This window comes from Nycticebus coucang, chromosome 9 (genome assembly GCF_027406575.1).
Source record: "Nycticebus coucang isolate mNycCou1 chromosome 9, mNycCou1.pri, whole genome shotgun sequence".
NCBI lineage: Eukaryota > Metazoa > Chordata > Mammalia > Primates > Lorisidae > Nycticebus > Nycticebus coucang.
This window is the reverse complement of record NC_069788.1, coordinates 95,569,903-95,594,294: the sequence shown is the minus strand read 5'-3', so window position 1 is coordinate 95,594,294 and position 24,392 is coordinate 95,569,903. Positions and strand designations below refer to the sequence as shown.

Here is a 24,392-nt window from a genome sequence, read left to right as displayed (position 1 = left end):
CCTAGCCCAGAACTCAACTTTAGGGTATTTCTGCGGTCCCCTTGGCCAAGAGGAAGTCTATTCTGTTGGCTGCAGCGGGGTAGAGGGGGTTAAGATTTTACTTTAGTTACACTAACATATAGGTAATTATGGCTCCAAAAAGAGAGGAAAGATACTGGGCAGCGCCTGTGGCTCAAAGAAGTAGGGCACTGGCCCCATATGCCAGAGGTGGCGGGTTCAAACTCAGCCCTGGCCAAAACTGCAAAAAAAAAGAGGAAAGATAAAGAAAAAACCCTGAAGAAACAACAGCCAAAATGTTCTAAATTTGGCAAAAACCACAAACCCACATATATAAGGTGCTCAATAAATCCTAAGCAAGATAACTATTTACCCAGAAAAAAACATGCATCAAAACACAAGGTAATCAATTTGCTGGAACCAACACTAAAGAGAAAATTCTTAAAAGCAGCCACACAAAAAAGACAATTTGATATGAAGGAACAAAGATTAAAAAATTATCCTAGACTTCTCATCCAAAGCCATGTAAGTCAGAACACAATGGGCTCTGATGGGGGAAAAAGTCAACATAGCATTGTGTATCTAGCAAAAATATCTTTTGAAAATTTTTTCAAGCAAACAAAAGCTGAGAAAATTCATCATCAGTAAACCTGTACTACAAGATAGGATAATAGGAGCTTTAGCAGGTAGAAAGAAAATACCAACTAGAAAGGTGATTTGCACATGAGTAAGAGTGCCCAAATGGTAAATATGTATATAAGAATTTTCTCATTAAAATTTTTTTTTAAATAACTGTATAAGGCAAAAAGTAACAATAGTTGTTATAGGATTTCCAAAATATAAAGAAATAAAATGAATGACAACAATAGCATAATAAATAGGAGAAGAGAAAGGAACAGCAGAACACTTTTCCATAACCTTTCCAATCATGCATAAAACATCATAAAGATCACAACACCTGGGATCACAGAGTTAAGTGTCAACAAATTTTAAAAATTAAAATACAAATAATGTTCTTCTGATAAAAACAAAATTAAATTAGAATAACAGAAAGTTATCCAGAAAATTGCCCAAATATTTGGAAATTAACAATATACGTCTAAGTAAGTGAAGGGTTAAAGAAGACCTCACAAGAAAAATGTGAGGAATAATGAACAGCACACACACTGAAAAGTACTGATTTAGAACAGGGGTCAGCAAACTACAACTCTCAGGCCAAATCCTTCCTTTACCCTGTTTTTGTAAAGGTTTACTGGAATACAGCATACCCATTCTTTCATGCACTGTCCTTTTTCACACTATAGTGCAGAGCTAAAAGCTACAACAAAGACCATATGGCCCACAAAGCTTAAAATATTTACTATCTCATTTGTTATAAAAAGTTTACCAAACTATGGTTTAGAGCATGGATTCTAGGCCCACAAAGCTTAAAATATTTACTATCTTATTTGTTATAAAAAGTTTACCAAACTATGGTTTAGAGCATAGATTCTAGTACCAGACTGTCTAGGTTTAAACACCATCTCTTACTGGCTGGATGACTTCGGGCAGTTATTTAGCCTTTTCTGTACCTTATTTTCCTCACCTACTCTATGGGAATAAATAAAAGCACTTCACAGGGTAATATGATAACTAACATATATATACACATATTTAAAGAAGTTAAAAGAGTGCCTGGCATAGTTTAATGTTATATAAATGTTTGCTGTCGTTATTATCATTACTACTATTAGTTTACCATAACCTTAATTAGTTTTAGGAGGCCATGCCCTCTACCTCTTCTTGAGAAATGCTATCTAGAACCCAGTTATAAATAGTTTCTACAAAGTACAATTACTATAGAAACTCCAAAATGGGCAGAATGAATATTTACATAAAAAGATAGAGAATAAAGTTTCTTAAGACTCTCCACAAAATCCGTATTTTCACCAGAAAACCCAGAGAATAGGAGGAGATGATTTACTTGGTTCACATATTTGGGAACCAAAGAGTATCAGCAAATATCTAACCAGAACAAAAATATCTACCTCTTGCATACTGTATAGAGATTAGAATTTCACAAGACAAGTATGAAGTGAGGAAAAGCTAGAAGGGCACTGTCACTTCTGTTGATTCCTCTTTCCTGTGGCTCAGGTCATCATATACACATAGCAACCACAATTGGCCAAAAGCTTTAAAACTCCACATATCTAAATAGAACCTCATAGCTCTGTATAGACAGAAACAAAGTAGACCCGGGAGCCCTTCTTCTGTAGTCTTGATAAACGTATCTTGGCTAAAATCAAGCCCCCCCACCCCCGCCCCCCGGGCCCCAAGCATAGGTTACACAACAACAGACAGGAAGAAGTAGAAACAACAAAGCAAATGCTATCTCTTCTAGATTTCTATCATTTTTTGTTCTGTTTTGGTTTTGGTTTTGAGACACAGTCTCACTATGTCGCTCTCAGTACAGTGCTGTGGCTTCACAGCTCACAGCAACCTCAAACTCTTGGGCTTAAGTGATTCTCTTGCCTCAGCCTCCCAAGTAGCTGGGACTTCAGGCTCCCACCACAACACCCAGCTATTTTCATTGCAGTTGTCATTGTTGTTTAGCTGGCCTGAGCCAGGTTTGAACCCGCCAGCCTCGGTGTATGTGACTGGCGCTGTAACAACTGTGCTACAGAAGCCAAGCCTTCTATCATTTTTTACGTTATCATTTTTTCTCCCATTTAACCCAGCTTAGGTGAAGAAGAAGAAAAAATTTTCCAGCAAAAGTGATACTTAACTCCTATCTTAGGAGACAAAATAAGAGACAGTCTGGTAGAAAATTAATAAAAAGTACATTTCAGACCAAGAGACCTTAAGATAACAGAGATCATGGTGCTTTTGAGAAAATGCCAGTAATTCATTGTGGCTGAAGAGAGAAGTACCAACCTGGAAGTGGCAAGAGACTAGGCTGGAGAGGTAGGTCAGAAGTCAGGAGAAACAGTAGGTTTTGGTTTTTGATAGTTAGGATAAAGAGAGAATTCAGTTTTAAATGTATATAGAATATCTATAGGACACTTAAGGGGCTTATTTGGAGCTGAAGAGAGAACTTGGAGTCATTATTAATTGATATGGATGTTAAAATCATGGGCCATGATAATCACCTACAGAGAGTAAGTAAAATGAAAAGAAAAGAAAGCTAGAGACTCCCTAAGAACACTGTTCTACATTTAAGAAGTAGACAGAAGGAAAGTTTCCTTTAAAGATAAGTAAAAAGCCAGGCATGGTGGTACAGACCTATAGTACTAGCTACTCGAGAGACTAAGGCAAGAGGATCATTTGAGCCCAGGAGTTTGAGTCTGGCCAGGAAAACACAAAGAGAACTCCCAGATCCCATTAAACAAAATTTAATTAAAATAAAATAAAGATAACAACGAAGTAAGAATCAAAGAGGAAGAAGGAAAACCAGACAAAAATCCTCTATCCAGCTTCCCAAATTTCTCCGAGATCCTATTCCCAAAGAAAAGCTTATTTGTATCCATTAATCGAATTGGAAGTATCTATACAAAATTCTAGCACACCAAATAAAAAAGAAAAATGTCCTAATACACACTAGGCACATCTTACGAGTTCCTGAAATTATGAAACCTATTTAAATAAAGGAAAATTAAAGTTAAAAGATGCTACTATAGCAGTCCTTTTGATCTCAGTGTTTATTATGGAAGAATTAAAATCATTACAATGTTACAAAGTAAAATCACAAAGTTTACAGAAGATAGAGGCTTAATGGAGTAAATAATGGTCAAATTATGCATAACGCCATTAGAAGTTAGAAATCTAGCAGAGCAATAAAAGAACAAAATTCAAGAATAATAAAACAGGTACCTGAGGTATGTCTAAGATATTGAGACATTACTAAAAAGGTCATTGGAAAAACCAGTAAACCTACCCTCTAATATTTTTGCAAAATGGCTCTCTTTATAATCACATGCCAAAAGTCAAAGGTAAATTGAAGCATTCTATTTTGTACTAACATGTAACTAACAAAATTAAGTTAAAAAATTTTATTCCTAGTTAATTCTATAAGCAGCAGAATTCTAACTATAACTTAGACTTTATTATGAGAAATGTGTTTTTATAAATTATGGCTACATTTTCAAGATAAAGCACCAGTTAAATTTATTCCCTCTCCCATTTGCTATAAAATTTTAGTCTCTGTTTGTTATGAATTTATATAAATAGCCTTTTCTGGCCCTAATTATCTTCAATAAGGCAGAATGCCAGTATTAGTGTATTCCATTCAATTCATTAGAAGAAAGCCACTGGAAAAAGAACATTCAGCATTACCACCAACTGAGAAACTCATTCATTGGATAAATCTTAAATGATCACTTATAGTTTCAAATACAGTAAAAATGCAAAACTTATACACTATTTCCTACTTGGTATCCCATAAACTGTTGATAGATACAAGCAAATAGATACGTTCTCTCAAATATATTTTTTCAGTTAAAGCATTTTTCATTAACATAATTTAAGATATTCTTAACTTAATCTTCAATTGGTAGCGGTTCCTTACATTTTAACTTTAGCTATACTTAAAATAGATGAATTCCTTTTGAAGTATAAATAACTACCTCCTAAGTTACATGTTTGGGAGGCAGTAAAGCATTGCTGTTAAAAACATGAGCTTTGGAGTATAACTGACCTGGGTTCCCGCTCTGGTTCCATTTACTAGCTGTGTAACCTGGGGCAAGTTATTTAACCTCTCTAAGTCTCAGTTTCTTTATCTGTAAAATAGAGATAATAGTAGTATCCATTTCATAGGGCTGTTGTGAGGATTAAATGAGATAATGCAGGCTTAGCATAATGCCTGGCATTTAGTATGTGTACAACATCTTTTAGCTACTATGTTTTTACAATCTTAAAATTTTAAGCAACATGTTCTCCTGAAGATCTGTAATGATAAGATACATGTACACAAGACTTTTCTTATAAGTTGTTCAAAATAAGCAAGATTAAAAGTTTTCAACTAGTAAAAGCTATGGGTGTGATTTCTCAATGAACATATATATCTAAAAGAAATTCCACAGCAATGCAATACATTACCCTTAGGAAGGGAAATCTGAAAGTTAAATATACAGACACATACGGCTAAAATACATATGTGTATGTGTGTGTGTGTGTATATATATATATACACATATGTGTGTTTTTTTGTTTTTTTTTTTAGAGACAGAGTCTCACTTTGTTGCCTTCGGTAGAGTGCTGTGACATCACAGCTCACAGCAACCTCCAGCTCTTGGGCTTAGGCGATTCTCTTGCCTCAGCCTTCCAAGTAGCTAGGACTACAGGTGCCTGCCACAACACCCGGCTATTTTTTGGTTGCAATTTGGTCAGGGCCGGGATTGAACCCGCCACCCTCAGTATATGGGGCCGGCACCCTACTCACTGAGCCACAAGCACCGCCTAAAATATTTTGAATTTCATAAATCTTCTTAAATGATAAATGATGTCTTCAAAAAAACTTTGCAGGTTTTATATTTTATATTCCTATAAAGTAGGTAAAAACATTATTCTTTTTCCTTTAAAAAAGAAAATGAAATTATGAGTACATTAAAGATAATAGCAAGAGATGAATTAAATTTCTGCAATTTCCAATCACCACGATATGATCATATTAAACCTAAAAGAACATTCTACCCCAATTAAGAAATTCCAACTGAGTCTTTACGGATCCCTTCCCAGAAAGTCATCTCTTGTCAGAAAGAATAACCTATACTTACTCAAATTAGCTAGTCCTTAGAGTAATGTGCATATAAACATTTACTGGTTATCATTTTCAAGGAGCTAGGAACACTGTAATCTGTTTCTGTAAAATCTAGATATACAAAATAATTTTATGAACTGAAAAGCAGATAATTTTTTCTAAAAATTAAAATAATTTTAAAGCCTAACTTTGAAGACTATAAATTAACCACACCTGCAAAATCCAACTTCTTACTGGTAAAATTTTAAATATATTTTAAGTATAACAACTTTCATAAAAGCACTCCAGAAAAGCTCTTGGCTTATTTAACTTTATAAAAATCATTGACTAGAAGTAGATGATAATTTGAAACTGATTAGTCAGTAGAGTGACAATTATATCCCCTTTGAACTTTGATTTTGCATAAAAATAGCTCATATTATAGGAATTATCTGTCTGTTCAATAAAAAAGATAACAGTAATAGATAACCTTTAAGGTAAATGAAATTAAAATAAAAAAAAGCTCTACTTAGACAAACTTAATTTTCCTAAGGCATCTTCCATCTGTGCTATAAAAATACCCTACCTAGAAAAGTTACATATAAATTTTTTTATAACAACCAAATAATATTCTACTAATAAGAGTCTCTTTGACTTTCAAGGTAGTAATTAATTCAATTAAGAAAGTTCTTGAGATAATGAAATAAAAATTTCCTGTTCTTGTTTTTCTTATATATATCAACTACCCATTTCACCTACTCACTTCCACCCTAAGTAAACAAATACTTTTCATCAATTGCTTTCCTATTTAATATTTATAGTACACATTACATAATTTAGAAAAAGGGAAAAAATTACCACATACCTGTCCATCCAAGTCAAATGCTAAGCAAGCTATACCATGTGTATGAACATCCTTTAGAACTGATATGGTCTGCACAGTGTATGAATCCCAAACACAGATATAAGGCTCTTTCCCAACTTGACCTGTTGCTACCAATACTCTTTCAGGATGTAATGCAAGGCTGCAAAATAAAGAAATAAACAAATAAGACTTAAAAATTGTTAAAGAGTTTTTATAGTATTTGGTATACAAAGCATTTATATATACTGATATATTAGACTTTATTTATCAATTTTATACAATTTGGATTTAAAATAAATAACATAAAAATCCATGCTAAGAGTTACTACTTCAATAGTGTATCTGATTATGTAATTATAGCTATCATGATACCTGTAATTTGATATAGTGTGTGTAAATTTCTCAAAAAAAGAACTCTCAGTTTTTGGCCGGGGCTGGGTTTGAACCCACACCTCCAACATATGGGGCTGGCGCCCTACTCCTTTGAGCCACAGGTGCCACCCAAGAAAAGAACTCTCATAAGCGATCAACTGAACCACAGCCAACAGGGTAGCAGCAACCCTACCACAGGCCATTTTCTCATTTGGTATTTACCTGTTTTTAAGCTTTTTCTTCCTTTTTATTGGATAAAGTTAGGTCAAATATTAATGTGTAAAAATAGCATTTAGTAGCATTCCTCCTAGAACATTAACACTTAAATTACAAATCCCACCACCTGTAATTCATAGAAAGTAATGTAAGTTTTTAAAAATAATTCAAAGAGTTAACAGTATGGGCAGCACCTGTGGCTCAAGGAGTAGGGCGCCGGTCCCATATGCCGGAGGTGGTGGGTTCAAACCCAGCCCTGGCCAAAAAAAAAAAAAAAAGAGTTAACAGTAATCGTTTATGCAACGTACATTAGCAGAAGGCAAGGAACAAATATAAATCTCCATTTGATAAATTTTTCTATAAGTAGATTTAGAATATCAGATTTGCCTTTAAGATTAAAAAAAAAAAAAAAAGCTCCTGGCATCAGGGTAGGGGATAAATTTGAAGGGGAAAAATTAGGAAAAAGCAATAAATAGAATCAACAGACTGCATGTAGAGAATAAAGGAAAGAAAAAGGTCTAAGATGACTCTTGGGTTCCTAGTTTGGGCATTTGAATGGTTTGGAGTAGTATTCACCATGTCAGGAAGTAACCAATGGGAGAGAAGATGAGTGGGAATACAAGGTTAGTTTGACATTAAAATCAACAAATTAGCTGGATGTGGTGACTCAGATCTATAAACCTAACACTCTGGGAGGCTGAGGTGGGTAGACTGCTTGAGCTCAGGAGTTCAAGACCAGCCTGAACAAGAGCAAGACCCTATCTCTACTAAAAATAGAAAAATGCTAGCCAGGCATTGTGGCAGGTGCCTATAGTTGAGAGGATCACTTGAGGCCAAGAGTTTGAGGTTGCTGTGAGTTAGGCTGATGCCATGGCACTTAACCCAGGGCAACAGAGTTGAGACTCCATCTCAAAAAAGAAAAAAAATCAACAATTATAGCATATTAATAGAATGAAAAACATATACGATCATCTCCCTAGAAACAGAAAAATCATCTGACAAAATCCTACCCCTTTCATGATAAAAACACACATCAAATTAAAGTTGAAGAGAACTTCCTTAACCTAATAATGCATATATACAGTGATAACTCTGAAATTTATATTTCTAGGTCACAGCAATGGTTAGGCATCTTAATATATCCAAAAGAGAATTTTATTTCCTCCATTGTCACCGTCCCAGTCTCCTCTTCACCTTAGTAAATGGATTACCATCTATTCATTCACTTGCTCAGCCCAGGAATCTAAACTTTATTCTTGCCACTTTTCTTTTCCATACTCACAGCATGCATTCCATTTGCCTGTAGCATTGACTCTATCACCACCCTCATCTCTGCTACAATCTTAATGTGGGCCAGAACTCCTCTTAAATCAGAATTACTTCAGTAGCCTTCTGACTACCCACATTTCTTCCTCTATTGCTCCCCTAAAGAGCTTTCTCAATATAGCCAGAGTGATCTGTTAAAACAGCAGTTTTCAACCTTCCTAATGCCGCAACCCTTTAATACAGTTCCTCGTGTTGTGGTGACCCCCACACATGAGGAGCGGTGTATCAGTTCCTAAGACCATCAGAAATATGTGTTTTCCAATGGTCTTAGGCGACCCCTGTGAAAGGCGAAAGGGTCATTCGACACCCAAAAGGGTGGCGCCCCACAGGTTGAGAACCACTGTATTAAAACAATGTAATTCTGGTCCTATCATTCACTTGATTAAAATCCTGCAGTAGCTGCCATCAAGTTAGAATAAAACCTAAGCTACCTAAGACGGCATTTACAATGCTCTATAAAATATGCCCTTACCTACTTCTTTTAACTTCTACCATCCTTCCTCCTATTCATCATGTTCCACTCACCCTGGCCTTTCTGTCCCTTAAAAAGGCCAAACCAATTGTGCTCTCAAAGTCTTTGTCTAGAATGATTTTTCCAAAACTTTGCCTTATTAATATCATCCAAGTTACCCATTTAGGTCAAAGGTAACTTGTTCAGAGAAAACTTCCCTAACTATCACTAATAATGTCAATATATTCTATGCATTATATTCATTCATTCAGAAACGAGGTCTTACTCTGTCACTCACGGTGGAGTATAGTGGCACCACCATAACTCACTGCAGCCTCCAACTCTTGAGCTCATGCAAACCTCCCATCTCAGCCTCTTGAGTAGCTCTTGGCAATGCAGGAATGCACCACAACACCTGGCTAATTTTTAAAATTTTGTAGAGATAGAGTCATGTTACCCAGGTGGTCTTAAACTCCAGGCTGCAAGTAATCCTTCCACTTCAGTCTCCCAAAGTGTTGAGATTACAAGCATGAGCCACTGTGCCATGCCCCATTATCCTAATTTATTTATGGTAGTTATCAACTATCTAAAATTACTATTACATATTTATTATCTTATATGTCCCCACTAGAATGTATACTTCAATAGGACACAGACTGTCCTTTTTGTTCATATTAAATTCTGGCACACAGGAAATATTCAATTAATATTTGTTAACTGAGTTTCCAAGGAAACTGTTAAAATTTTTTGAATAAAATAATCCCCACTACAGAAAAATCAACTATATGCAATCTTTTTCACTGCATCATGTTTTCTAACAGTATTTAAAACATTGAAAAGTATTTAAATGTCTAACATTTAAGAAATGGAATTAGTTGCAGCAGCTCATACCTATAATCCTAGCACTTTGGGAGAGTGAGGAAGGAGGCTCATTTGAGCCCAGGAGTTCGGGGCTGTAGTGTGCTATTCCAACTGGGTGTCTGTGCTAAGCTCTGCATCAATATGGTGACCTCTTGAGAGCAGAGGACCACCAGTTTGCCTTATGAGGGAAACCCATGTCACAAATGGAGGTCAAAACTCCCATGTTAATCAGTAGTGGGGCCACACTTGTAAATGGCTATTGCATTCCAGCCTGGGCAACACAGGAAGACCTTATCTCTTAAAAAAATTAAAAAGTGGCTTGGCGCCTGTGGCTCAAGGGGCTAAGGCGCCAACCACATACACCTGAGCTGGTGGGCTCAAATCCAGCCGGAGCCCACTAAACAACAGTGACAGCTGCAACCAAAAAATATCCAGGCGTTGTGGTGGGTGCCTGTAGTCCCAGCTACTTGGGAGTTGGAGGCAAGAGAATTGCTTGAGCCCAGGAGTTGGAGGTTGCTGTGAGCTGTGATCCTACAGCACTCTACCCAGGGTGACAGCTTGAGGCTCCATCTCAAAAAAAAAAAAATGGGGATTTTTTTCGTAACACTAGGAAAAGTTTATGTTATAATGTTAAATTAAGAGCACAAATCCAAATTTTATATACAGTGCGACCTCAATTACTTAAGAATTCATGCATCAAAAAAAGTTTAGTGGGAAATAATCCAAAACACAATAGCAATATCTCTAGACAGGTAAGATTATAAGCAACATTTTTCTATATCTTTCATTTTTCTGTAATAAATATGTATTACTAATTTTAAATATATAATAATAACCCTCTAAGAAGCCTACCAAACCTCTCACACTCTCCATTATGTTGACCTCAAACTTTTACATAGTTTATCTGACTGCAAAAATTTTCTTTTGCAAATGCATGTCATCTGAATCCAACATCCAGTTTCCATATAAAATTTCTTACCATGTCAATAGTGCCACCATCTATGGTGTTTTATGTGTTACGTTCACTGTCCATGGGTTAACCAAGTCACTTTGTGACCAAGTAATGATGACTAGTTTGTGAACTCTGTAGTTAGTTATCACCTATATTGCAAGACTTAGAATAATCTACTTTCCACTGCTGGTTAGGAATTATACCCTGCTCTCTGAACTTGCACTTGCTTAGCGACTTAAAATTTCATTCTTGCCACTTCTCTTCTTTCTCATCACATGCATTTTACTATGAAGATGAGAACACTGAAGTGGTTACACCTGGTTACATCATCACTTGTGGCTAAGTTAAATAATTCTATGAGCAGTATTATACTGTATAAAAACAATATTCTTAAGAGTAACTGTCTCTGGCAACTGTCATCACCTCCCATATGCTGAAATTAACATGTAACACAACTTTCAATACCAAAGGCAGTGGTGTCTAGTATTGTTATCTCTTACAAAGAATGTGTTTGCAAAGCCATGAAAAGATACAAATTTCAACGAATTTGAGGCTTGGAATGAATGCGTTCTTTGGGTGAGAAGTGAAGTTGGTACATTATTCTCAGGACAGAAAGAACAGCAGGATTTGTCTGACAAGGAGATGGATAGAAATTGTGTCTCTCCATTCTTCTAACTCGCTAGGAAGCAAGTTAAGATATACACTTCTCTTGCTATCGGTTATTTCTGGGCCTATAATTTCAGCTAGGTTCTGCTACACATTCAATATTTCCAGTACACGTGACTATGATTCTCCATTTCTCAGTCCCATTCAGAGATTGACATCATCCATACCTTGGCAATGGTATAATTCAGAATCCTCATCTCACATCCAACCTGCCCTTCTGTGTTATTCCTATATTCCCCATCTTCTAGATTAATGTAAATCAGGTATTCATCCCCACGTTGTGAAGAGTAAGATAATTGTTAGAGTGAAATCTGAATTAACATCTCCTATGACGTAACCTCTTATTTGCCAATCCAGCATATGATTATGAGCCGCCCATTCTCAGAAAAAAAAAAATTAAGAATTTTGTGATATTATGAATTGCCTGCCTGTAACCTCTAAAATAGATGCATCCAAGGTAGAATGTCCACCTTTGGTCCCATACCCATGAATATCCTCTCATTCTAGCAGTCAATCAACACTAAGCAATTATTTAGTGTTTTTCTCTACTCACTAGAGTGTTTTTCTCTGCTCACTACTTCAGATGTATCTGCATGCCAATATTATACAATGTGGGCACTATATTTCACTCGATCTTTTCACAATACAATCCACCTTTAAATTATATTGGTCAACTGAGGGTTATATTGTAAATAGGAAATCCAACAATTATTACAGCTTTTGTTCCAGTTCTTATTGTCTTTGGCCAATGTGGTGACCATGGCCATGCGCCACCCTTTAATCAGAATAGAGTCTACTGTAGCCAAGGCAACTTCTTTTTACAAGCTAGGTATAACTCCTTGTCAGTCCTATGTGGTCTCAGACTATTGATCCATATTGAAGACACAAAGGAGGATACTTTCCGGACTAAAGGGAAACTAGTTAGCCGTTTATGGCTGATTCATGCTGGGTTAGTGGTGATATGTAACTTCAGTACAAAACACAGTATTCCAGGTACCTTGCCTTGACTGGACATAAACCTAAAGTGCTTTTGAAGGGGAGAGGACAAGATCTTGCTCTGTCACTGGGGCTACAGTACAGTGGCATCATCATAGCTCACTGCAACCTCAAACTCCTAGACTCTTAATTGTTCCTCCTGCCTCAGCCTCCCAAGTAGCTGCAACTACAGCTGAATAATGTCACTACACCTGGCTAATTTTTGATTTTTTGTACAGGGTTCAGGCTGATCTTGCATAACTTGGCCTCAAGCAATCATCCCACCTCAGCATCCCAAAGTGCTAAGATTGTAAGGGTGAGAAACTGTGCCCAGCCTTAGGATACTACTTTAACTGTCTATGCAAAAACATCCACTGAGACTTTTATAGGGTGGGGATGATAGGTCCTTCTGATGAGTATTTACATTTATCATCAAATACAGGGTGGCCATATAGTTCATGTGGCCACCCTGTATTAATATATCGGATGGCTGGTTCATTTCTGACTACAGATCCTGGCTCTGAAATGTAAAGTTATTAATGGACAGTCTTGAGCTTTCCATGATCCAAATCTATCAGTCAAACCCACTGCAATTACTCTATGAGTCTGCTGAAATCATCAACTGAGGCACTGGGTTACAACGGAACCCACGTGATATCCATAATCCAATAATTATGCACACAATTATGACCTTTAAGGACCCTTGTGCATGACCGTCTTTCTACACTGATAATGGAGGATATCTTTCAGTGTTTTTTAAGTCCATGATGATAGTGAGCAGTGGTTTCAATAGAAAACCATACCAAGGATTGCTTTTTTGGTAATAAATCTCCAAACAAGATGTCCAAAGGCCTAATGTATTTAAAGGGTCCCAGTACTTGGTAAAGTATCTGCATTGTTATATAATGCATAATAGTAAATGAATGAATCTGGTGAGACCCTGAGTTTTTTTAAGGTTGACTCCTAGCCCACTAGCTGAACATTATAAGATTACTATTTTATCTAAGGCAGGGGTCATTAACCCTAGCTTCATATTAGAATCATCTGGAAAGCTTAAAAATTAAAAACAGAAGCAAACAGTAACAAAGAAACTATACCTGAGCCCCACCCTAAACAAAATAAATCAGAATTTCTTTGGGTAAGGTTCAATTTTATTTTGTTTGTTTGTTGTTTTTGAGACAGAGACTCAAGCTGTTGTCCTGGGTAGAGTACCGTAGCACCACAGCTCACAGCAACCTCCAGCTCCTGAGCTCAAGCTATTCTCTTGCCTCAGCCTCCCAAGTAGCTGGGACTACAAGTGCCCACCACACGCTTGGCTATTTTTTGGTTATAGTTGTCATTGTTGTTTGGCAGGCCCCGGGCTGCATTCAAACCCGCCAGCTCCGGTGTATGTGGCTGGCGCTTTAGCTGCTTGAGCTACAGGCACGGAGCCGATTTTGTTTTAATTCTCCAGATGATTCTATCAATGCAACCAGGGCTGAGAATCAGTGATGTAGGGTAATGGTTCTCAATTTTTAGACTATATTAATATCACCTGGAGGTGTTTAAAACTGACTGCTGGGCTCCATACTTAGAATTTCTGATTTGGTAGGCCTGGGATGAGACAAGAGAATTTGTATTTCTAGTACGTTTCTAGGTAATTCTAATTTGCTAGTCTGAAGACCACACTTTTGAATAACAATAACCTAGAGCTATCAGCCATGTGCCATTTTTTAATAACTAAGCAAAGAGAAACTGCTGGAATAAATCTTTTTTCTATTTTTTCTAATTTTTTTATGGATACATAATAGTTGTAAATTGAAACAAATCTTTTTTTTTTTTTTGAGACAGAGTCTCACTATGTCACCCTTGATAGAGTGCTGTGGCATCACAGCTCACAGCAACCTCAAACTCTTGGGCTTAAGTGATTCTCTTGCCTCAGCCTCACAAGTAGCTGAGACTACAGCTACAAACACCGGGCTATTTTTGTTGCAGTTGTGGTTGTTTAGCTGGCCGGCACTGGGTTCAAACCGCCAGCTTCGGTGTATGTGGCTGGCAACCTACCCATGGCGCTGCCTAAAACAAATCTTGAAGGAGGTTAGTTTTGAGTACTAATAAGGATATGATTCCTTTGTCTTCTTCCTGCTTCCTTTCTCTGTAACACTTCTAAACAGAGCTTCTGATCTTCCCTTCCTCCCAAGAAGTTTCTCTTTCAACAGTCTTTCTCAATTCAGTAACCAGCAACTCCATTCTTCCAAATGTTCTGACCAAAAACTCTATAATCATCATTGACTTTTCTGCCCCCAACAAATCACGTGAACATACAGACTCCCGGGGAGTCTTGTGATTACAATTATTTCCAAACAGTTAAGGCTTCCAATAAAGTGAAGCACTCCTCACCTTACTTGATATAGCTGATCACTCCTTTCTCCTTGAAATACTATCATCACTTGACTTCCATGACTCAACCTTCTCTTGGTTTTTCTCCTGCTTCTCTGGCCACATTTTTGTCAATTCTTTATCTCCCCTACATTAAAATGTTGGAGTACCATGGGGAATCCATTTTTTTTTTTTTTTTGAGGCAGAGTCTCACTTTCTTGCCCTCAGTAGAGTGCCGTAGCCTCACAGCTCACAGCAACCTCCAGCTCTTGGGCTTAGGCGATTCTCTTGCCTCAGCCTCCCGAGTAGCTGGGATTACAGGTGCCTGCCACAACACCCAGCTACTTTTTTGTTGTTGTTGTTGTTGCAGTTTGGCCGGGGCCGGGTTTGAAACTGCCACCCTCAGTATATGGGGCTGGCGCCTACTCACTGAGCCACAGGCGCAGCCCCGGGAATCCATTTTTTAGATCTTTTTTCTATCTATACTCACTTCCTCAATTATGTCATCCAGACTCATGACCTTTGCTGATTTATACCAGTCCAGCTTGCTTCCCTGAATTGTAGACATATATGTTCAACTGTCTAATTTACATCCTATTTGGTTGCCTTTTAGGTATCTCAAGTTTAACACTTCCAAAACAGAGTTTCTGATCCTCCCTTCCTTCCAAAACAGAAAAGTTGCTATTCCAAAAGTCTTTCCCAATTCAGTAACCAGTAACTCCATTCTTCCAAATTTTGACCAAAAACTCTGTGATCATCACTGATTATTTTCTCTCTCACAATTTATATATGATCTATTAATAAAGCATGCTGCGTCTACCTTCAAAATATATACAGAATTTGAGCCTTTCACTGTTACCACCACGGTCCATACTTCTTGAATGGATTATTGCAATAGTCTTCTAAATCCAAGGTCCCTAAATGTGCGTCACAGACAGGTATTGGTCCATGGCTTGTTAGGAACCAGGATGCACATCACCACCTGAGCTGTCTCCTATCTCAAACCACCAACCTTCCTGCCCCATCCATGGAAAAATTATCTTCCATGAAACTGGTCCCTGGTGCCAAAAAGGTTCCAGTCCTTGGTCTGTTAAGAACTAGGCCACACAGCAGGAAGGTGAGCAGCAGGCAAACAAGGGAAGTCACCTGCATTTATAGCCATTCCCCATCCCTGACATCACCTGAGCTCCACTTCCTATCAGATCCCTCCCTCCCTACACCCCCTCTCTGTGGAAAAATTGTCTTCTATGAAACTAGTCCCCGGTGCCAAAAAAGATTTGGGGACTGCTGTCCTAAGTGGTCTCCTTGCTTCTGTCCTGCCCCTCCCCCTTCTGCCTGTTCTCAACATAGGACCCAGAGTGACCTTGGTAAACCATATGTCAAATTATGTCACTAATTTGATTAAGTTGTTGTAATAACTTCTAGTGCCATACTGGAAGGCCAAAGCCCTCTTAGTAGCCTATAGGTTCTACACAATCTGGCCCCACCACCATGACCTCATCAGGCTTCATTACTTACTATTTTCAATCCAGCCACACTAACTTTCTTACTGTTACTCAATCACATGGGCACTCCACAGTAGGGCATTTGTATTTATTTGACAGTCCCTTTGCCTAACATTGCCTTTCCACAGACATCCACACACAATGTTCCCTCACCTCAAAGACTCTTCTCAAGTGCCACCTTTATAGTAAGGCCTTCCTGGCCACTCAGTATCTAAATACCTACAAGGTCTGACAATTAAGTTTGTGAAGTCATCCTAGAAGAAGTGCTACATACTTGGTTGCTGAATTTCACTATGGTCACCTTTGAGGTAATCCCCTTGGCCATCTGATGACCATATGATATTCAGCAATGAGGTATGTAGCACTTTTTCTAAGATGAGTTCACAAACTTAACTGTCAGACTTTGCATGTAAACTCTTCCCAACAGTTTCCCATTTTCTATTTTTTTCCCCTTAGCTTTCACACAAACTACACATATGCTTGTATACATACATATAAATACACACATGTGCATATACTTTAATACATATGTATACACACACAATTTACGTTTATTCTGTATTTCCCCACCCAGTAGATAATAAGCTGAAGGTAGGGAATGTTATCTGGCTCATTGCCATATCTCTAGTGCTAAAAATAGTTCCTGGCATATAATAGATGCTCAATAAACATTTGCTGAAAGAATAAGTAAACCAAGAAATGGATGTGTCCCAGACACTTAAGAAAGTGTCTTAAGGGAGTGACCAATAAAGTCAAATGATGATGAGAAAATCAAAAAAGATGAGAAATGATAACTGGCCAATGGATTTGACAATATGGAGATCATTGGTGACCTTAACAAGAACTGATATGGTGAAAGAAAACAGAACCAAGAGTAGATGGGAGAAAACATAGTAAGTACAAAAACGCTTTCAAATAGTCTCTTAATACAGACCATGCATATGATGTTATCTCTTCTCAGAATGCCATACCTTCTTTCATTCCTTCTGATGCCTATTTCTATTTCCTTAAACACTCAGCTCAGGCATTATATTACCATCACTATGAACTGTTATATCCCCAGGTACATACAATATCATAGGTACACTAGTATATCCCTATCTCTAGTATATACAGTATTCTAATTGATTATTTGATGATTTGGGTCTTCAAACTCTGAGTACCTTAAGGCAGGAACCCTTGCACAAAACAGATGCTCAGTGAACATTTCTTTAATATGTGTGAAAACCTTAAAATAATAGAAGTTCTTTATAGCTTCTAAGAATTCCATGTTTCCCTTACTGTATATCTAAAACACTATTTTATTAGTTGTCTGCATATTTGCACATAAGACATTATAAAATTATACAGGAGAGTAGTTATTAAAATACAAATCTAAAATTTTAGTTTTTCTAAAGACATAAAGAATAAAGATATAATTACATATTTATGACAATTTCAACTATATTCTAGTTAATTGCTACCTTTCACTGAAAACAACATCTCCTAATTTTATCCCTTTAATTATGTAGTATTTAAAACATAACCATAAATATTTTGATATCCAGACACATAAAAGTGAAATCCTACTGAATAAAATTGCTACAGTCTGTGAAAGTTAAGTCCACCTAATTCTAGTTACTTAAACATAGGAACATTTTAAGAAATCTGTGTGTGAGGACAATTAATGACAATTAAGGTTATGGGGGGGAGGAAAAGCAGAAAGATGGACAGAGGGAGAAGGGTGGGGCCTTGGTGTGTGTCACACTTTATGGGGGCAAGACATGATTGCAAGAGGGACTTTACCTAACAATTGCAATCAGTGTAACCTGGCTTATTGTACCCTCAATGAATCCCCAACAACAAAAAAAATAATAAATAAATAAATAAATAATAAAAAAATAAAAGAAATCTGCGTGTATTTTAATACTTTCTGAAGTATTGCTTCTAGATATTATACTCTTAAGAAAAATTCTGGTATCAAGTTTAAGGAAGGGGGTTTGTGTGCATTTCACAAATCACGAATGTGAAGAATGGTAGACATGGGATGCAAGATGTCAGTGTGTTTCCCAAATAGAATCATCTGAAGCACTTAAAAAAAAAAAAAAAAAACAATTCCTGGGAGCCACCCCTCCATAATTTTGATTTAGTGCATCTGAGAAAAAAGCTAGAAATCAATTTTCAAACAATTTTGATGATTAACAAGGTTTAGGAAATCGTGAACATTAAGTTGACTGTTAAGTAGATTTGCAGGAATTCCTGGCAAACTTTAAAAGCTGCTTCTCTGAACATACACAAACACAAAAAGTATTGATCCACCATGGAAACATCATATATTTTGAAATGCTTTTCCAAATACAATTTTGACGTGTATTGAGTAAAGAAGTTTCTTTTATTTATTTATTTTTTCTTTTTGAGACGGGGTCTCTCTATGTCACTCTCGGTAGAGTGCCACGGCATCACTGCTCACAGCAGCTCAAACGCCTAGGCTTAAGCTATTCTCTTGCCTCAGCCTCCCCAGGTAGCTGGGATTATAGGCACCCACCACAATGCCTGGCTATTTTTTGTTGTTGTCATTACTATTTAGCTGGACTGGGCCGGGTTCAAACCTGCCAGCCTGGGTGTATGAGGCTGATACCCTACCCACTGAGCTGCGGGCACCTCTAAAATTTCTATACTATAAATACCGATCTGTCAAAAACCACTTTTAGTAGATTACAGAGAGGCTCCATCAGCTGTCTTTCTTAAATACACCATCCTCCATAATTGAAGAGAAGAGCTACTACAACTTCCATTTTGTCTTAAATTTAAAAAAAGCCATACCTAGAAGAAATGAATAATAATCATTCTTCTAACCTGTAGCCAAATAATGTGGTATAGTTTTCAAAGTATTTCAGTTGTATTGTCATTTGAGCTTATCACTATCTCATGAGATATTCTATGTTAAAACAAAAAGTACGTCAAATCCTTTACCTATAATACATAAAAAATGGTGATTATGCCCATAAAGTAATCAGAGTCAAGTACCAAAATATATCAAATTAATTACAATCCATCAATGGTCTTGACTGGTATAAATGATTTGAAAACTGTCAATAATATCCACTACTTTAAGAATAAGCTTGCAAAAAATTGCTGATGGGCAGTCACAAGAAAAACAAATGTTTAAAAGCTATCATATTCTTTTGAAAACTGGAAAAAGTTTCAAAATATAGACTAAGCTATAGATGTGCATCGTATGCTAAAACTAATAGTCTATTTTATAATTTAGTCTCAAACCTGTCATAAATACCTACTTACTAGAGAATTTTTTTTTTTTTGAGACAGAGACTTACTATGTCACCCTTGGTAGAGTGCCATGGCATCACAGGTCACAGCAACCTCAAACTCTTGGGCTTAAGCAATTCTCTTGTCTCAGCCTCCCAAGTAGCTGGGACTACAGGTGCCTGCCACACACCCGGCCATTTTTTTTGTTGCAGTTTTCATTGGTTAGCTGGCCTGGGCTAGGTTCCAACCTGCCACCCTTGGTGTATGTGGCCAGTGCCATAACCACCGTGCTATGGGCACCAAGCCCTCACTAGAGAACTGAATCAATATAATTTGAGACACAGGGGCAAAAAAAGAATAAAGTGATAAAAAAAAAATAGAGAAAATGATGTCATATGGTATCACCACTGGTAATCCTAGATGACAGTAAGAATGTACTAGAACCAGCAGGCAAATGAAAGACTGGTTGTGATTCAGTCTTTACAATCAATCTACTACTTACATTTTCAAAATCTAAGGACAACGATCTTCTCATTCTGTAACAGTCTTAACCCCAGGCTAAGTCGTACTTCACCAATAAGTTTTTTTTTTTTTTTTTGGCCAGGGCTGGGTTTGAACCCACCACTTCCGGCATATGGGCCCGGCACCCTACCCCTTGAGCCACAGGCGCCGCCCTTCACCAATAAGTTTTTATGCACATTTCAAGCAAACAGGGAAACAGATGATGATAACAGCACTGACTTTTTACTACTAAGGCTAAAATTATAGCACATTGTTTTTCATCATGTACTACATTTAGGAATATTGTATCTTCTGCTGTGACATAATTGAAAAATTAATGGAAATGCTTCTACACTTACAGGTAAAACACTGAATTGAAAAAAAATTAGAGGTTTTAATATTTGCTTGATCTATTTCACAAACTAGAAAGATCTGTCATTACTACTTGAAATAAAATGTCCAGAGACTTTTGACGGCTAAATTATATTCTTAGAATCACATTAAATTTGTGCCACCAATTTCAAGATGCTATCTGATTCAGATTTTACTACCTCATTGTAATTTTTCAGTTTCTCTTTTCATTGTTACACTTTCTTTAAGGTGTGTAATTTGCATAAAATCATAGGCATGCAATTATGGCAAAATTATAGTACATTTATAATTTTGAAATATTTTGAGCCAAATGTATGTGTTGTGCAACTATACTAAAAAAAGGCAAAGCATTACCTTCTATATAGTTTAATGAAATACATCTATAAAAATTCAAGCAGTATGACACATAATATATCTTCTAGTTACTGCTAGAAGAATAAACAAGACATAATTTACCCCAACAAATAAACTGCATCTAGTTTCAGAAGGCCTTAGTACCATACTGTTCCCATAACCGCCAAGGAGTAAAAACAATATACACCACAAGAAGTCCTCAAAATCCTTCACATCTACCCTCTCCTTCCTTCCTGAATTCAACAGAATTCTACCTAACATACTGAATGTCTGGAGGAAGGCTTCAATCAAGGCTGCTTCTTCTAGGTGAAGCAATTACTCTGCCTGGTTCCTAAAACATGGAAAAAAAGAGAGACTTGAAAGGATTAGAGAAAAAGACAAGAAACTGGGGGTAAACTCTGTTCTTGGGATAACAAGATAAAAAATTACTACAGATTGTTTGCTTTGTATTTATCATCAGCAATTTGGATTATTATAATAGGTCTATAACCCTAGTCACTACACTACATAAAGAATCCTAACTTGAGAAAAACAAAAATGATTTGTCAGTCTCCTTTCCAACCAGATATATATGTACAATCTAAAAAAAAACAAAAAACTCCTGCTTCAGTGTCTAAAAAACACTGCCTCATTCCCTACTCTGCAATCTCAATCTTTGCCATCCTTATCTTTACTCCATCTTTTCTTACCTTTGTCCTAGGCCTCCTCTTCCCCCTTACACATTATAGATGCACAGAGATGCAAAACAGAAGAACAATCTATTTGTGGAATTAAAGTACCAGGACTTCTTGTCTATAAGACATCAAAGGAAGACATTGGATTTCAAATGCCCAATTTAAATCCTGTGCCATATACAGGAGAGAATAAAAGTAACCAAACCAATCATAGAATCTCTGTTAAAACACCAGTGGCCAGGTCTGGGAGCTCATGCCTACAACCCCAGCACTTTGGAAGGCCAAGGTGGGAGGACTGTTTGAGGCCAGGAGTTTAAGACAAGCAAAGACCCACTTTCCTCCCTAAAATGTTTTTTTTAATCAGCTGGGTGTGATGCCAAGCACCTGTAGTACCCACTACTGGGAGACTGAGACAGAACTGTTTGAACCCGTAAGTTAAAAGTTACAGTGAGCTATACAGTCTGGCCACTGCATTCCAGCCTGGGCAATAGAAGACCACCGTGTCTCAAAAACAAAAACCCAGGAACAGCATACAAACACATTCTCAAAGTGTTTAATATGTTCTCCTCTGTAAAGGACAAAAATGCTGTGCTTGAGACAATAATCAGCGGCCCGGAATAATTTCTGGCTCTTAACTTTACCACGAAAGTTCCACCAAGACACTGATTGAAAATAACACTTCAAATACACAGCTCACTTACAAAACATAAACAAGCACAACTTCCAAAGAAGAATAAAATACCAAAAAAATATAAATTGTAACTTAATGAAAAAATGCAAAAGTAACTTATTTAGGAGTACTTTAAAGAAGGCGGAACAAGAGAATTGGAAATCAGTGGAGTTATTTTTAGCACCTTCTTCGGATAAGACCTGCCTTAAACTGCCTTTGGGTGTGCGAATCTTGACGTGCACCGCGCTGCTGAGAGGTTGCTTTTCTATCTCACAGCAGCAGGCAAGGAAACCTGAACTAGTGGTTATGGCCCAAAGGTCAGTGCCCTCCAGGACGCTCCGGTCAGTTGTTTATTAGGTAAAGGATTTTCACCTGGCACTTTAAGAATTCGTTTATTAAGAAATCAGTGGCGGGATGTAAAGGTATAAAGTGCTACCAAAATAAGCTTTTCGCAGTTTTTATAATTCGGATGGAGGGGGAAAGTGTACGAAGCTGTCACACCGCGGTGGATCCGCGGACTTGGGGATGCCGCACAGACCCAGGAAAGTCCCAAGGCCGACCGGGAAGGGTGGCGGGGCGACAGCGGGTGACCCGGGGACTCGGGACCAGACCGCTGCGGATCCCCCCACCCCGGCGGTGCTCCCCGCGGGGGCTGTCACGGCGCCCTGGAGGACGCGGAGGCGCCAACTCCGGGGCCGTCTGCGGGGCTGGCGGCGGCGGGCCCCGCTCCGCTTACCTGATGATGTCGTCGCTGTGGCCGCGGTAGAACTTCTGCCGGTGCTCCCGCGGGCTGTACACCACGCCGACCCCCGCCACGAAGTATACGATCTCCTTGGCCGCGGTGTAGTAGAGGTTGTTGCGGCACTGGTGGCCCCGGTAGCCGTACACCCACTCGAGCCGCAGGTGGCAGCTCGGGGCGCTCCGGGCCGCCATGTCGGGGCGCCCACCCGCCGCTCCCTCTCCCGCTCCGGCCCGCGGTGGCGGCGGCCGGCGACGAAAGCCCTCCCGCTGGCGGCCGGGACTTCCCGCCTGCCGCGTCCTCTAAGCCGTGCTGGGGAGGTGCATCTCGTTTGTGGAGCCGCCTCAGCCCACGGGCGGCAGGAAAAGCCTCGCCTCGCCGAACATGCCGCGGGCCGCGGGCGCCGCCGGCTGTCCAGTGGGTGCCCCGAGCCCTCCGCCCGCCTCGGCTCGCCGGGTCTCCTCGAGCGAGGGCCCGCCTCCAGACTCCGCTCCTCAGCCGCCGCCCGCGCACTCAGCTCCCCGCCCCGGTCACCAGCGGCGCTCGCGGCCTCGTCGCCACAGCCCGGCGGGCCCGCGCCGCGCGCCCCCGCGCCGAGTCGAGCGGCGTCCGCGCTGCCCCCGGCGCTCCGCCCTCCCTTCCCGGGTAGGGGATCGGCGGGGTCCTCCCGGGTCACCGCCCGGTTGCGGAGCGGCGCCGCCGCCGCGTTCTGGCTGCTGAGCCCTGGCGAGGCCGCCCACGCCCCGCGGCCCTTGGGCAACCTGCCTCCCGCTGCCGGAGGGGAGCGCCGTAGGTTCGCAGGGCTGTCGGCCCAGCCTGGAATGCGGTTGTGTCTGGGAGAATCCACGCCAGGATGTAGCTATCCTCGTTCTCTCCACCTCCCAACACCCTGCGCGTATTTTTCCTGCTACCTCAGAGGGCTCGCTGGCCCGGGCATTGGATGGGAATAAAACTCGACTTCCTAAGGGTACATTTTCTTATACGTGTAGATGACCTCAAAGCTGAATTAGAATTCAGATCGTGGGTGAGGCCTTGGTGTGTGTCACACTTTATGGGGGCAAGACATGATTGCAAGAGGGACTTTGCCTAACAATTGCAATCAGTGTAACCTGGCTTATTGTACCCTCAATGAATCCCCAGGAATAAAAAAAAACTAATTCAGATCGTAAAATTGATACAGGGTTCCTCCCATTCAAAGCTGGACAGGGGACCCCAGTTTTCCTAGGCTTGGGCAAGTTCATCAAGGGAACACCCTGACCTTGTGCCCTGAACTGGGTGGACTGCATTCATTCCCTTGTCAATAACACTCATTAAAGTTGAAAACAGTGTTTCAATTTGCCAAGTCTTGGCCAAATGTAATTCTCAAGACGTAATACCCCTAGGCAAAGAGCCCATGTAGAGACTCCCCAGTTCTTTCCCCTTCCAGAAGCTCTAGTGCTTTTTACTTTCTTCTGTATTCTTTTGTCTAATAAAAATCCTAATTTACCACTGATCTATGGTCCCTGGGTTTATTCTTCTAATCCTCAAGACCAAGGACCTACTGAGAAAGAAATTCTGGTATCAAAATGACAGGTGAGCT

The 24,392-nt window shown here is 39.0% G+C and overlaps 1 protein-coding gene across 9 annotated transcripts in view; it reads right to left on the bottom strand.

Annotated features, from left to right (window-relative positions):
- Nucleotides 1–23,095, bottom strand: part of EML5 (EMAP like 5) — a 177,946-nt gene extending 154,851 nt beyond the window's left edge. For 8 of the 9 annotated variants that reach the window (XR_008382276.1, XR_008382277.1, XM_053600971.1 and 5 more), the window contains exons 1-2: nt 22,811–23,095; nt 6,576–6,735 (exon numbers count right to left, since the gene is read on the bottom strand). Coding sequence is in view for 6 of the 9 variants with exons in the window: in XM_053600971.1 (XP_053456946.1) it covers nt 6,576–6,735; nt 22,811–23,007 (357 nt within the window). In the remaining 3 variants the exon portion in view is untranslated. Of the gene's footprint in view, nt 1–4,669; nt 4,915–6,575; nt 6,736–22,810 lie in introns of those variants that run through there. The other variant, XM_053600975.1, reaches the window with a different exon arrangement.
- Nucleotides 23,096–24,392: the final 1,297 nt, after the last annotated feature.